This window comes from Schistocerca piceifrons, chromosome 7 (assembly GCF_021461385.2).
Source record: "Schistocerca piceifrons isolate TAMUIC-IGC-003096 chromosome 7, iqSchPice1.1, whole genome shotgun sequence".
NCBI classification, from domain to species: domain Eukaryota; kingdom Metazoa; phylum Arthropoda; class Insecta; order Orthoptera; family Acrididae; genus Schistocerca; species Schistocerca piceifrons.
Window position 1 is genome coordinate 558,856,219 of NC_060144.1, and position 16,808 is coordinate 558,873,026.

At 39.9% G+C, this 16,808-nt stretch overlaps 1 protein-coding gene across 1 annotated transcript in view; it reads left to right on the forward strand.

The window, feature by feature from the left end:
• Positions 1-16,808, forward strand: part of LOC124804970 (transient-receptor-potential-like protein) — a 205,984-nt gene that overhangs the window by 126,786 nt on the left and 62,390 nt on the right. The window contains exon 16 of the mRNA XM_047265360.1: positions 11,700-11,913. Coding sequence (XP_047121316.1) covers positions 11,700-11,913 — 214 coding nt within the window. The remainder of the gene's footprint in view (positions 1-11,699; positions 11,914-16,808) is intronic.

A 16,808-nucleotide genomic window follows, 5' to 3' on the forward strand; every position in this document is an offset into this window, starting at 1 on the left:
CATTACTCTCAGAGAAGAACTTTCATCACTGTACATAATAAACATAAAATATTACTGTGATATTATAAGGGGCAATCAAAAAACTTCCCTTTAAAGGCTGTACAGTCCAGAATTGGTATGCCAATCAAGTAAAATCACTGTGAGCATTGAGGCAATCATTCTACCAATGTAAGAAGTTGAAGGTACCCATTTGGTGAAATACCAGGCCCTAATGGAGAAGAAATCTGTAACAGCCTGCTGCACATTCTCATTTGACAGTAATCATTGACCCTTCAACGCCTCTTTTAAGGGATTGAAGGCATGAGAGTTGAATGGGTAGAAATCAGCATAATAGGGTGGGTGCTTGAGTGCCTCCCACTTGAGTAATCAAAGAATAGGATGAGCATCACCTTTTCAACAGATGGCTGGTTCTTGAACTTCTTGGCACAAAGGGACTAAAGTACACTGTGATGGAATAGCCTACACAAAAAACAGGAAGGTTCCCAGATAGCATTTAACAATGGAAGTTTATTTTGACAAGAAATGAAACAAGAAAACACGAACAACCAGAAAACAGATTATCTTTGAAAAGAACATAAGATATCATCCTGATCTAGAAGAAGAATTATTACTCTCTGAATAAGATCCACAAAGGTGCAATAGAAAGCAGACAGTCTGCCAATATAGGTTAATCAGCAAGGTCAAAATTGATCATGGTCACAATCGATGGTTGCACTGGCATAGTCCTGGCCCTCGTGCGCAGTATAGCAGACTCATCAATGTCACTCGGATTCATGGTCGTTTCACACTCACCTTCAGAATCTGCATCAGACTGTGAACAGCTGCAGGCAGCAATCTTTATAGGCCACCCAGTGCATAGGTACCAGGAAGTGGCTGGGGTCACATGGCTTCACAGATACGAGATAGTGTCAGCTGTGTCCAATGATTGCAGTGTCCTCGTTACTGCAGTGGAAGCCACACTGCTGTGGAACTGCATTGGCTGCAGGTGTCTGGCAGGGCAACAACCCACAGGGCAATGCTATGTGGCGTGTGTGCTGCGTCATTGGGCACCAGCCATACACTGCACTCCTCATCCTTTCAGACGGAGATAGCAAAACTATACTGATGAGTACATGGTCGCCTTGGCAGAGGTGACGAACACAGACACGACACTCTTCCTCCCTATGGAGGATACAGCACAGCCAGCTGAGAGAAATGGAATGGAGAAAAGGAGTGCTGGCAAGGAAAAGACGCAGGACGGAGGAGATAGCCGGAGCCACAACTAGGGCCGGATGCAGCAGTGCATCATTGAGATGAGGGCACATGATGCGCCTTGAAGGTGCCTGTTGGAAAGAAATCCCAGGGCATGAGAGAAAGCAGATGTCCAAGGGCAGGAGTAGAGAGCTGAGGATCAGCAATGGGCATAGGGCATGGAGGCAGGCTGGCAGTGGGCTTGGAAGGTGGTGCCAGGGCCAGCAGCGAGTGTACTGGGCGCACTGTAGCAGGTGGTGGGAGGTGCTTGGAGCAGGGCCACAAGGAGTGCAGCAACAAGCAGACAAATGGTGTCCAGGAGGAGGCCTGGAAAAACAAAAGACCTGCACAGCTACCATCAAGAGGTGCCGCTGAAGGTGGCAATATAGGCCTGGCCAAGCTTTGTGGCTAAACTTCCACAAGTGATGTATAGAGGATCCAGGGAAATCTGCAAGACAGCACAGAGAGCCCCAAGGAAGGACAGTCAAGGGGCAGCGATGGCTACTGTCACGGCAGCGAGAGTACTGCAAGTGCAAGAATTATAGGTGCTGTGTCATGTGGAGGTGCCACATTGGAGCAGGGCCACAAGGAGTGCAGCAACAAGCAGACAAAGGGTGTCCAGGAGGAGGCCTGGAAAAACAAAAGACCTGCACAGCTACCATCAAGAGGTGCTGCTGAAGGTGGCAAAATAGGCCTGGCCAAGCTTTGTGGCTAAACTTCCACAAGTGATGTACAGAGGATCCAGGGAAATCTGCAAGGCAGCACAGAGAGCCCCAAGGAAGGACATTCAAGGGGCAGCGATGGCTACTGTCACGGCAGCGAGAGTACTGCAAGTGTAAGAATTATAGGTGCTGTGTCACGTGGAGGTGCCACATTGGAGCAGGGCCACAAGGAGTGCGGCAACAAGCAGACAAAGGGTGTCCAGAAGGAGGCCTGGAAAAACAAAAGACCTGCACAGCTACCATCAAGAGGTGCCGCTGAAGGTGGCAATATAAACCTGGCCAAGCTTTGTGGCTAAACTTCCACAAGTGATGTACAGGGGATCCAGGGAAATCTGCAAGGCAGCACAGAGAGCCCCAAGGAAGGATGTTCAAGGGGCAGCGATGGCTACTGTCATGGCAGCGAGAGTACTGCAAGTACACGAATTATAGGTGCTGTGTCACGTGGAGGTGCCACATTGCGCAAGGGCAACACATCAGGTGAGGGCACTGCATTGGACAGCAGTGCCATGTTGGATGGAGGTACTATGTCAGGGAAACAGGCCACATCAGGTGTAGGTGCCGCACCAGGAAGTGCTGTAGCGGGCAGAGGAGCCGCAGTCGGGGGTGCTGGGAATGCTGTGGTTGGAGGTGCAAAGTCAGGAGAAACTGGAGCTGCAGACACTGGAGCTGTGGACACAAGAGATGTGGATGCCGGGGCTGTAAGGTCGATGGCACCATGCCACAGACTGCTGTAGCAGACGATTCTGAGGGGGTAGCACAGGATGTGAGAATGTGAGAGGCCAAGTGGGCAGAGGTCAGGCCGTGGGGCCTGAGGAGGGCAGGAGAGCAGCACTGGAGAGCACAATTGCAGATGAGAGGTCCAGTGCAGCCAGGAAGACAGCCAAAAGTCCAAGGCCATGTCAAAAATCAGAAGTGGGGTTAGTGGTGTGGCAACATGTGGCAGGTGCGCAAGGCAGTCTGTGCCAGGAGATCATTGGAATGGGCGAGGCACCGTCAGAGGAGCTCTGAGGTGTGCAGGAATGCCAACCACGAAGCAGAAGCTTTGATGTCCCAGATGTAGCATGCAGAAGCTTCTCCCCCATGAAGCATGGGAGCAAATGACCAATTCCCTAGTTCAAATGAAGCAACTGCTGACCCTGCAACTGGACAAGTTGCAGAAGCTGAAGTTCTGGTGCAGAAAAAGCCATGGGGAAAGAGCAACTGACAGAATGCCATCCAACTCGTGGATGCACACAAATGCACAGAGAAAAGGGCTATCTGGTTGAACACAGAAAGAAGGAACAAAGCTCTGAGGACACAAGTGGCATGAAAAATTTATCCTCGTTGCTGACTAAATTACTTCATGATGAAATGATACACACAAAAAATAAGAAAGTGTCCAGGTAGCCTTTAACAATGGAAGTTTATTTTTACAAGAAAGCAAACAAGAAAACATGAACAACAAGAAACATATTCTCCATGAAAAGAATGTAAGAGATCGTCCTGATCTATGAGAAGAATTTACATTCTTTGAATATAGTTCCACAAAGCTGTGAGAGAAACAGGGTCTATACACGGATAAGGAAAAAGATTCCGAATTTTTCCTGGATTTCCTGATTAAAAATACACTTTTTCTGTGTTAAATGATAGTATACTTCCCCTTGGATCCATAAAACTTATCAATCCTTTGAATGGTTAAGGTTTTCTACATCAGCACAGAACTTCCCGGCACTTTAGAAAACAAAACCAAGGAAAAAAAAAGTGTTTTGGAAAGATATTTGAAGTGCAGCAATACGTACACTACATATTTTCCTATTACAATATGCTGCATGCTTTTGTATTATATATATTTGAATTCCACCAAACACAGTACAGTAGTTTCGGAAGCATTGAAATCGAGTTTGCAATGCGCTTTAGTAATCCAGTCATAGCTCATGTCACATGATCTTGTCAGCCGATGATTGCAGATATTCAGATCATAGGACATGTGATGTAGTCAGCCAATAGCAACATCACTATTTAGTAGTGCGAATACACAAATACGAAAAGTTAATCATTTAAATTAATATACGTAGTGTACCTACACAAAAAGCTAAGGTTTCACACATAATGTTGGTCTTTCTTGCATGTGTTACACTTTAATATACATCACACAAATGTACCAGAAAAATTTTAAATAATTACATAAATGTATAGTCTGTACTTGAAATTCTTCTATGTGGCTGGCCCTCAAAGTGTGAAGCTTTAAATGGCAATCAAATGCTCTGTGATTTAAGAAATTTGAAGCACGTTTGCACACATAACATAATTCATCTTGCATAAAATGAAGTTAATTTTGAAAGTAACACTTTTCAACCACCATTCAGAATATTTGCCCACAATCTGTTAGATTTCGTTTCAGCTATTTTCAGAGAGCACCAGAAAATGGTGTGCACAGCTACGATGATCTAGGAAGCCCACATGTTCATACCTGTATAGCATTAAGAGATCTTACATCACATCGTAAACAAAACAGTTTACTCTCCGAGGCTGAAATTGGTCATGGTCACAATTGGTGGTTGAGCTGGTGTGGTCCTGGTCCAGCTGTGCAGTATAAGAGATTTGTCAATGTCACTTGGATTCACGGTCGGTTCGTACTCAGCTTCAGAATGCCGGAGAGCTGCAGGCAGTGATGCTATAAAAGCAGTCTGGTGTATGGATACCAGGAAGTGACTGGCGTCATTTGGTTTCATGGAAGAAAGATAATGCCAGTTGGGTGATCGTAGCTCCCTTGTTACCACAGCAGATGTTGCAGAGTAATGGAGCTGCATCAGCTGTAGGCATACGGCAGGGTGGCAACCCACAGTAAAATGCCGTGTGATGTGTGTACTGGGACATCAGGCACCAGCCAGAAACTCCTCTCCTCTTCCCTTCTGAGGAGATTGTGAAACCATCTCAATGCATAGACAGTGGCCAGGGCGAAGGCATGGAATAGCAGAGACAATGGATAACAGTCATGCTGCCCCATACATGTTCTTCATTCTCTGATGGGTGTCTACCGGTATTTGTCCATTCCACATTGGTTTTTGTCCTTTGGCAACCAAGAAAACAATAAGAGCACATTGGTCCTGTTTGGATGCATCTGGTAATAATGTCACCATAATTCACATTTAATCGTTTACTGCATGTCACAAATGCGAGGGTTGGAACTTTAAGAGTGGCAACTATTTACTTACAACTCATAAAAAATAGATACATGTTTCAAAGTTTAACTGACCTTCAAAGTAGTCACCAGCATTATGTATAACCCATTGCCAGTGATGTGGAAGTCATAGGATACTCTTAGCAGTGCCAGCTGTGTTGATAGTTTGAGCAGTGCAGTCTATTGCCTGACGTATTGGTAGCAGTTCTGAAGCGAATGCCGTGAAATGTTTCCTTCAGTTCAGAAACTGAGTTGAACTCATGAGGGCTTAAGTCAGGGGAGTGCAGCAGGTGGTATAGCACATAGCAGCCCCATCAGTCAAACAAATAAGTAATAGTTTGCACTGTACGTGCTGCAAAATGATGGTCAGGTCCTGCAGAAAGTGTTATCACTTCTGTCTCTATGCTGTTCATTTTTGGAACACAACCTACAACCAGCTTAGAGACAGAAGTGATGACACTTTCCGCAGGACCTGACCATCATCTTGCAGGACAATGCTCAAGCATGTACAGTGCAAGCTGTTACTGATTTGTTTGACTGATCAGGCTGCTACGTGCTATACCACCTACTGCACTCACCTGAATTAAGCCCTCATAAATTCAACTCGATTTCTAAACTAAAGGAAACATTTCATGGCCTTCACCTCAGAACTGCTTCAAATTCGTCGGGCAATAGACCGCGCCACTCAAACTGTCAACACAACTGGCGCTGCTAGGAGTATCCTACGACTTCCACACCACTGGCAATGGGTTATATGCAATGCTGGTAACTACTTTGAAGGCCAGTAAAACTTTGAAACACTTATCTATTTTGTATGAGCTGTAAATAAATAGTTGCCACTATTAACGTTTCAACACTCATACAAGAATGTCACACTAGTCCCTTTCCTATAAGTTAGTGCTTATATATCCACTTCAGAGTCGCACTATGTTGTATATACATTGCTGCAATGCCCTCAAATGGAAACTTTTTGATTGCCCTTTCTAGTAAACTGCAGGGGCATCAAACGTAAAGGACCCAGAATTAAAACTGTTTACTAAAGGTAATAACACCCATACAGTATTAGGAACAGAAAGTAATTCGAAAGGGAATAGTAATCAACTCCTAAATTCATATTAAAATATATCACGAGAATGTAGTAGATGCCAATCATGGAATGTATTTATTGCAGTAAGGAACTCTTTAACAACTAGTGAGTTTATTACAGATCCAAATGTGAAATGATTTAAGTGAACATAAGATCAAAGATGGATCAAACATGGTAGTAGACTGCCTCCCCCATGGTCTGAAGTGACAGAACATTTCAGAGAGAACTTGGAAAAGATTGTAAGTTTCCTACTCTTGCTACTGTAATAGGGTGAGACTACAACTTTAGAATGGGAGAGTCATGCGATTTAAACTGGAGCCAGAGACAGGGATTTGTATGTGATTACTCTGAATGTCTTGTCTGAAAATTACTTCAAGAAGAGATAGACAATATATTCATGAGGGCAATGTGTTAGACCTCCTAGTAACCAACTGGCCCAAACATCTCCTATTAATTAAAGTAGAGGAGCACTTCAGTGATCATAAGGGTATGATGGCACTGATGACTAATAATGTTGCAAGGAACATTAAGCAAGATAGCAAAATATTGTTGTTTAGCAAAGGTGGCAAATACAAACTGTGGAGTATCTGAGTAGACTATATCATTTTATTCCATTCTGAGAACAAAGACGTGCAGCACAAATCAATAAAAATAAAAAGTACTGAACAATTCACCTTAGACCAATGCACGCCTAGCAGGATTGGAAGGATATGAGAAGACCAACCATTGTTCAATAATCATGTCAGAAAAATGCAAAGAGAGTTTAGTCACAGATTTAAGAGAAGTCAAAGCCTAGATGACAGACATTAACTGAATGCAGCCAAAATAAGTCTAACAAAAGCACTGTGAGAAGGTTTCTACAAACTCAAATGTAAAATTTTGTCAACCAATCTGAAAAAAAAAAAAAAAACTACCAAGTTTTGGTCTTGCATAAAGTTAGTAAGTGGACCAAAAATATTTACTCAGATGCTCAATGATCATAGTGGCACAAAAACAGTGGATGACAGAGAGATGACTGAAATACAAAATGTGTTCTTCTATTATTGTTTCAATGCAGATCATCATAATACTGTTACTCCTTTCAGTCATTACACAAACATCAGAATGATAGTTATACAGATAAGTGATTGCAGAATAGAAATTCAACTACAACGTGTCTGGAGTAGATGAAATACCTGACAGATTCAACAGGGGTTATGCAAATGAACTTGCTCCCTTCTAGCAGTATTTTATCGTAGATGACTGGAGCAACAAAGAGTGCCTAAAACTGGAAAAAAAGTGCATGCTATTCCCACTTTCAAGAAGGGTTCCAGATAGATGCCTATAATTGTAGACCTTTATCAGGGATGTAAATCTGTTGTAGAACTATGGAAAAAGTTTTAGGCTCATGCATTAATGATTTTTAAGGAGGATAAAAATCTGCTCTATAATAATCAACATGTTTTCTTCTAACAGATATCATCCAAAACTCAGCTTGCATTATTTGTATATGAGATCCAGAATCCCAAAGGTAAAGGAACCCAAGTTGATGACGTTTTACTTGATTTCTTGAAAAATTCAATATAGTTCTGTGCTGTCATTTAGTGAGCAAATCAAGAAGTTATGGAGTATCATATCAATCTCGTGACTGAATTCAGGACTTCTTTGCAAATAAAATCCATCATGTCATTCTTAATAGAGCAAAACTGACAAACATAAGAATAATTTTGAGTATACTCCACTGTTCTTGTCTGTGGTGAATTTACACCAAAAGACTGTAGTGAAAGACAGGAGAAACTGCAGGGGACTAGCGACTGGTGTAAGGAATGGCAGTTGACATGGAGGACATAATTCTGCTTGACATCTTTACTCCACAAGCCACATTACAGTGAATGCAGCAGAGGATAATTCTAACACCACTATCTTTTCCTCCCTTCCATGTTACATTGGCATCCATGTTCTGTAGGCAAATGGAACATGAAAAGACTGATTGATGTTAAACTTCTAAGGAGCAAACATGTTTCTGATTTTCTTGGCATGGTCATATTACAAAATATATTTGGGAGGAAGTAACATAGCGCCCAAATCCTCTTGGAATGTATTCCCTATTAATTTCAACAGGAGACTTCTCCATTTCTTCCACTGATGGTTAGGGTCCTAAACGTAAATAAATGTAACATGCTGTTTATAAATAGGCAAAGAGACTCACTGCTGTTTGGTTACATCATCGAGAACAAATCATTGGAAACATCAGTTCCTGTATCATACCCAGGAATAACAATCAAGAGTGACCTAAAGTTGAATGCTCACATAACAAAAAAATTGCAGAGAAAGCAGATGTTAAGCTGATATTCATTGAGACGATGTAGTTCATCCATCATAGAAATGACTTATGAAACACTTGTTCAACCAATTTTTGAATATTACTCATCAGTCTGGCACTCTTACCAAATTATATTAGTAACAGAGATGGGGAAGATCCATCAAAGAGTGGCATATTTGCTCATGGAACCATAAAGTTGCCACATGAGCATTGTGGAGATGCTCAACAAACAGTGACAGAGAAGAGTCTATTGAGGTTTACTGACAATCAATCTTCCTGAGCACCATTCAATACTGGAACATGAAAAGGGAAGGAAAATATTGTGTTACCAGAAGTGCCCAATGACACACACTGTAAGGTGGCTTCCAGACTGTAGATGTCTTGAACAGAATGACGTACTCCATTCCAATCAACATCAATTCCAAAAACTTGGACAACAGAAACCCAAAGAGTATGCATTTATTTGTGGATTTTGAGCACTCAGCAGTGATTTTACTATGCAAAACCCAACATGCAATATTCTCAAATGACGTCCTATCATGTGGGGAATCAAAGAAAGTGGCTGTGTAATATGGGTAGATAAAAAATCTATTCTTCATGCAACAGCAGGAGAAAACATGTATAAGTGATATGGAAATGTTCAATGTTTTGGAGCCACTGGCTCCTTCTTCTGACAGAAGGCTTGAAGGGAGAGGGACAGAGATGAAGAGATTGTGTCGATTTACAAGTCAGAAAAATAAAATTAGAACTCAACTGCATCCTCATCCCATTTGGCAGCTAACTGAAAGTAATTTACTTACTATTGGCATTTAAAACTGTTGTTACAGCATTTCATATACCCACAACATTGCTGCATCACACAAGAAACTGACAAAACTTTACACAAAAAAAGATAAAACCTGAAACAAACTTCATTAGTCCAGGTCAGGTAAAACCTAGACAAAACCTTTCTAATATTTTATCCAAAGCATATTAAAGTAGCTTTTTAATTGATGCATTAGTAGAATGTAAATTACTGTGGAATTTCCACTGGAAATACCAATTACAGCAATTTTTATTAAATACATGTGTTGAGACCTCTTACTGATACGTTAAGCAACTGCTTTTCTATAATACATTGTCACCCAAAAGTCCTTTGACTTTTGAAAATGCACTAATGCACAGAATAATGTCTGTAGAGAAAATGAAATGATCGTGTGGAACTGATGGCCAGGAGGCCCAATCCAGGGAAGTTGAGCCATCGAGTTGAAAATCTTATTTCAGTCGATGCTGCATTGGGCAACTTGTGTGTTGGTTATGATTTCAGTTGATGCTGCATTCGGCGACTTGCATGTTGGTGATGATGAGATGATGACAGCACAACATCCAGTACATGAGCAGAGAAAATCTCAAACCCAAGTGGTATTGAACCCGGGCCTGCTGCATGGCAGGCAAGCACGTTACGACTCAGATAAGCAGGCATACATAGGCAGAGGAAAAACTTCACACACATGCCTGAAATGACATGGGGTTTTATTGAAACCAAAAATGAGTGCAAAAACCGGCCAACAGATGGCACTGGACAGCAATGTATCAATGATGCCGTATGAGAATTTTGTATAAAATGAGCTGTGGCGAAAGAGTGAGTCAGATGGACCTGAAATCATTGAAAGATGACTTTACCAGCAATGGCACTTACGTGAAATTGTACGATCAGAATGGAGAATCCACTACTGCAGCTTTACGAACCACCTGCCAGAAGAAGGATAGTTGAACAGGTAAAGGATCTATAATAAGTGTTGCTGTGAAAAAAATTTTCATGAAGTTCAAGAGCCAAGTGTTATTTAGATGATCAGCCCTGTGTAGTGGGTGACCAAGTACTAGAACTACTGTAGCTCAGACAGTTCACAAAGAAATGCAGACGTTAGTGGGCTTATTTCCACATGGTAAAGTCAGCACTCCTAAAGTCATATGTCACACCGACACTCCACACACTACTGTTTGGAGAGGACTAAGCCATGTCCTCCCATGCTATACGTACAAAATCCAGTGTAACTGGATTTTGTGACACTGAGAGAATTTGCGGCATGGGTTGTCTAAAGTGTTGTGGATCCACAAAGCCCATTTCACAACCCAAGGGTTTGTCAACACCCAGAACTGCAGAACAATGGCTACAGAAATCCCAGACTTGCCGTGAAAATCCTGTTGCATGACAAGAAAGTCATGGTGTGGTGTGACTTTACCACATCAATTGTGATTGGACCATTTTTCTTTAAGGAAATGTGGGGTGCTGCTTTTTAAATTGTCAGGATGACAGGTGTGAGGTACACCACATGTTACAAAATTGCATCATCCCTAGCCTGGCTGATAAACATGTACTGGAAGGTATGACTTTTATGAAGGATGGCGTTCCACCCCATATTGCTACATACATGAAAGATCTCATCCGTGCATCATTTGGTGAGGATTGCGTGCTGAGCCACCACTTCCATCGTGGTTGGCCTCCCTGGGCCCCACACCTCAATGTGTTTAATTATCAGGCTGTGGGGTTACCTGAAATCGCAAGTCTATTGTGATCATACAACCTCATTGGGATGCTACAAGACAACATCTGATAGCAATTTCTTACCATACATACTGGTATGTTGTACAGTGCTGTTCACAACATTGTACCTTGTCTACAGGTACAGTTGATGAATGATGGTGGACAAGTTGAGTTATGTTATAAAGAACACTGTCTTTGCTAAAAATGCTGATTATTGTTTTTCTATCATATCTGTTGGTCATTTTGTGCTCTTTTTTGGTTTCAATAAAACTCGTGTATTTTATGCATGTGTATCAAATTTTAACTCTTTACCTACATTATTCCCTGAATTATTGAATTCAAATGTTAACTGACTTTTGGTCTCCCTGTATGTTACAGGCTACTTTATGTGGGCTACAGACCTATTCATCTAACCCTGCAGTCTGTTTCTCATTCGTGGGTTAATAGTTTACTTTGGTGGTGCACGTGTTCACAGCACTATCGGAATCAAAGTTTAAAAATTCACACCAATAAAAATTTCCCGTAATTTTCTATATTTTGGATAAACAAATTAAGTCATTTAAATGAAACTTTCAAATTTAATGTCTTTAATTTCAGATGACATGTCAGTACAAACAGTCTGAAGGAGCAAGCAACTATCATAATTTTCCATATTATTTAATTTCTGTTTGCAGCAATTCTTGGGAAAAAGATGCGCATGTGGGAAAGGCGTCTGATGAAAGATTTCCATGTAGCACCAGTAGCAGCTGAGGAGGAAATAGATCAGTTGATGGAACCACCACCTGAGACTGAAGACTCTTTGGCAAGATTCCGACGTATTGCAAAATTAGCTGTACTCAATTCATCTTCCCATAAATGGGGACAGGTTGTTCAAGGAGTGTGCCAATCGTAAGTATGTGAAATCAGTCAAAATATTTTGTCATTCTTACATAGCACTATATTCCATAAAATTAAGATTTCTAGCAAACAGTAGCTACTTCGGTGAACTCAAAAATAACAGACGTGATTGTGACAATATCTGAAGTACTTAGGCAGTAATAACAATATATGACAAAGAAGATGACCAGCATACATTTTGTATCTTCTTTACTTTGGTTATCATTAATTATTTTGCTACTTGTATAGAAAAACTCACTGATTGCTTTTGGAGTCATATTTCCTAATACAACTGTATTAACTTCAACTGATTCAGCTACATTCTAGTGTCTTTCTTTTACTTCTGTTCGTGTTCATCTTAGAACCTTTTTCAAGACACTATCAGTTCCATTCAGCTGATCTTCCAAATCTTTTGCTATTTCTGACAAAATTACAACGTCATCAGCAAACCTTAAAGTTATTTCTTCCTCTGGAAATATAATCCCTTCTACATTTCTCTTTGGTTTCCTTTATTGCTTACTCAATGTACAGATTAAATAACATCACGAAGAGGCTACAGCCATGTCTCACTACATCTGCAACTACTGCTTCTCTTTTGTGTCCTTCACCTCCTATAACTGCAATCTGGTTTCTGTACATGTTATGAACAACTCTTTGGTATTTTATCCCCCCTATCTTCAGAATTTCGAAGAATTCATCTCAGACACTTTCACAAGAGTTCTCTAAATCTGTAAATGTAATTTTGCCTTTATTCAGGTTTATCTTCTAAGATAAGTCGTATGGTCAGTACTGCCTTGCATGTTTCTACATTTCTCCAAAACCAAAACTTACCTTCCCTGAAATAGGCTTTTAGTAGTTTTTCAATTCTTCTGTAAATTATTTGAGTCAGTACTTTACAACTGTAATTTAGTAAGCTTATAGACTGACAAAATTCTCATCTGTCAGCACCTGCCTTCTTTGGAGTTGGAATTATTACATTCCTCTAAAAACCTGAGGGTATTTCACCTGTTTCATATAGCAGATGGAATAGTTCTGTCAAGGCTTGCTCTCCCACAGATCACAATAATTCTGAAGGAATGACATCCACTCCAGGAGCCCTGTTTTGATTTAGGTTGTGATGGCATATTTATTTTTGCTAATTGGACTTCATTAGCTGAGAGTCTGGCAATCTTTTCATTTAGACTGCACAACCAGCCATGGAACATGTGGTGAATTAACTGACAAATGTTACAAATGTTATTGACAAAGTAACTGATTTGTGTTCATTTGTTAGTTCTCTTTTGCCAAATTACATGATGTCATATGAGTTGGAAGGAGAGGCTGGTTGAACTTATTCCTCAGGTTGTAATGCATGGAATAAGTCACATGTCGTCAAGTTTCCACTGTGGAAGGAGAAGAAGGTGAATTGGGTTAACAGGTATTTCTGCTTGCTGGAGATATCTGTAATTAAAGAAAATTCTTTCTGCTGTGACAGGGAAAACAAACAGTTTAACACTGCATTTATTTTTTTATTTTATTAAAACCTTAGTGTTCTACAGGATGAAGTCAATGAACTAGAAGTAGGTACTAAATCTACTATATCGTGTTTCTCAGAATAACATCTTCTAATTTAAGTGATCGCAGGACTTACTCTCCTGATATTCTTTGTGGACGTGAGAAGTTAACCATGTATGCCGGATACAGCATTCCCTTCAGAGAGATGGATGTTTCAAAATTTTGTTGTGAGTGAGTGGTAGGCGCTGTGAAAAGATGTTTGAATTTATTGGAAACAAATCTTAAAATGAAACTGATTTACAGAGCTCTCATTCTAACTTTATGAGCTTCCCAAGCACATCTGAAGCTATGTCAATTACTACTAAAAATCCTCGCACTTTACTCTGTGGCGACTTTACAATGAATTCGACAGAAAAGAAACAAGAGAGACATCTATTTTAATCATTTAATTTACTTTCAGTTGTGTTTCATTTAATAAGATACAGGGAAGCAAACAACTCACAAACTCACATATTCATTTACATCCCTGCAGTTGACAGAATTAATTCGGAAGCTGTTACCTCTGGTCTGTTGTATCATCAGACATTAATAACAATGCAGGGAGCTATAAAGATAGGAATGTGGTGTACATGGATGTGTAATAATTTTAATCACTAACCCCTTGCAGAAGGATCATTTATTGAAAACACGGACTATTAATGGTAGCTGGATTACAATACAAACAGCACAGATGTTAATACAATGCATGAATCACATTTTATGAAAGCACTAACACACATAAAACACAATTCCAGTAGTGACAGGCAGCCCATGTGGGCAGCACAAGACATCAGAATCTCATTTGAAGGTCAGAAGGAATTGAATCAAAGCTTACAGACAATCATGGGCCATTAACAATAGCTCATTACAGGAAATAATGTAGACCTTTCAAGGCTGTTTCCCAGGTCGATAACAGAGTGTTAGGTACACACACAGCATTTTTAGATTATGTGACTCTCCATCCAGTCCAAATATTAATAGCTGTACCAAACACCAATGTATTTATATAATCCGTAAAACAAAGGCTTCCGGAGATGAAATGGTGCACCACTAGTGATTAAATGCTTAAGTATTCAGTACAAAGTCCCATAGTTTGAACCAATACTAATTAACAATTGAGCTCACGTAATACCAGATACAGAAAGATCACCAAAACCTGTAATAGACAACAGTTAGATTTTTGAAGTAAAAGTAACAGTTTATCAATAGAATAGGCTAATTGGAAATGGATGTGGAGTATTCATAGCACTAGACAAGAAACTCAATACCCACAATGTGATCACCAGACTGACTTTCAAATGTAACCAATAAATTTACAAGCTTTAGGATCCCAGTTCATTAATACTTATCTCTTCCAATCATACTATCAACACTGGATGAAATTTTTAAAATCCAGTAATTAATTGGAATAACCACAATTCTACAACTGGTGTGAATGACAAGCCATACTGCAAAAGAACACTAAATGCACTATCTGAACAGGTAATTTCAAAGCTCTCTCCCTGGCAGTAACACTATAAATCTAATCTGAACTAACCAGCCTGACATCTTTGACGATGTCTACATTAAAACTGCTACAAGTGACCATGAGGCAGTTGTAACAACAATGATTACCAAAGTAAAATATGCAACTAAAACATAGAAAGCTTTACATGTGGTGTGTGCGTGCGTGTGTGTGTGTGTGTGTGTGTGTGTGTGTGTGTGTGTGTGTGTGTGTGTACAGAGATGTTAAATACAAGATATTTGGCTATCAAAAGGTCAATGCATGAAGTCTTTAACACCATTATAGCAGAACCAGCACCTCTCACAAAAACTGTACAAATTCTAATATTGTAAGGCTGTTAGTGGTAGCAAATTAGTGCCCAGATACTCATGTGTGACACAAGAACTGAAACTGAGGGCACCAAAGTGCAGAAGTGCTGAACTCTGTTTTCCAATGTCGCGTTATGGACGATGACCCAGAAGTACTGTCGAAGTGCCATTACTGAATCATTGCAAAACTGAATGATACTTGTCTGTATTAGTGTCAGAGACGCTGTAAAAGGGCAGAAATTGCTTAGCTGAACAACGCCCTAGGAAGTAATGAAATATGTCAAGAGTCAATTAGGATTTGCAACTGGGCTGCCCATTTCTGAACCATAAATTTTCATACAGAAATAGTAATAACAATGATAATATTCCATAGAGTTCTCAAACAAGAAACTGGTCAGTGGTTGGGAGAAAGCACAGATCACACTTGTCCGTAAGGGTAGCATAATGGGTCAACAAAATCTACTGTCCAATATTACTGACATTCAACTATTGTAGAAACATAATGAGGTATCTTAAACACAGTCACCTCCTCCACACCAACCAGCATGGACTCAGTAAATACTGATCATGTGAAATCCATGGATCAAAGCAACCACATGGATGCAGTATTTCTTACTTCCAAAAAGCATTTGCCTCAGTAACACACCAATACTTTTTATCAAAAGTACTATTATATGGGGTATAATTTGTTACTAGATTGAAAATTTCTCGATTGGGAGGACATGGCAGACAAAAATTATTTGGGTGAATGATTTTTGTCAGATTTTCAACACAATAAACAAAGAGAATTTTTTGCTTCCCACAAGCCAATTGAAATTATATGCACAGACCTCACAATATATGATGATGATAACTTATAATAAATCAACAGGCAAAAACATATGTAATATGAAGCTAGATACTATAAAAATAAGGTTGCAACAGATTATGTAGGAGACAAAACTACTATTCAGTAGATTTCATGAAGGATGAAATTATGATTTGAGCAAGGGGTACCTTGGTACATTTAAAAAAAAAAAACTATATCATAATTAAGATATTGTTTTTTAGAATCAGTTGCTCTGTGTATACGGTGAAGTTTTTTGCAAATTTTTTGATGTGCCTCCTGTATTGGAATCAAATGATTTAGACTATCCACATCTATATCTGCATCCATACTCAGCGAGCCACTGTGAAGTGCATGGCACTGGGTATGTCCATTTGTAAGAGTTATTAGGGTTTCTTCCAGTTCCATTCACATATGAAGTGCAGGAAGAATGATTTTCTGAACGTCTCTGTGAGCACTGTAATTATTCTTATCTTATCCTCATGATCCCTGTGACAACAATATGTAGTTTGTTGTAGTGTATTCCTAGAGTGTGATTATGAACATTACAAGACTATTAAATAACAATTTACAAAAAAAATCATGGATGAAGAGTCACTGGCAGGTATACAAATAACTTCGGGCATGCTCCAAGTAATCATTTTTGTTCCCTTGTCATTCATGTAGTACATTAATGAAATGTCAGCCACTATTCATAGTAACCACAAACTTTTCTCTTATGATACAGTTATCTATA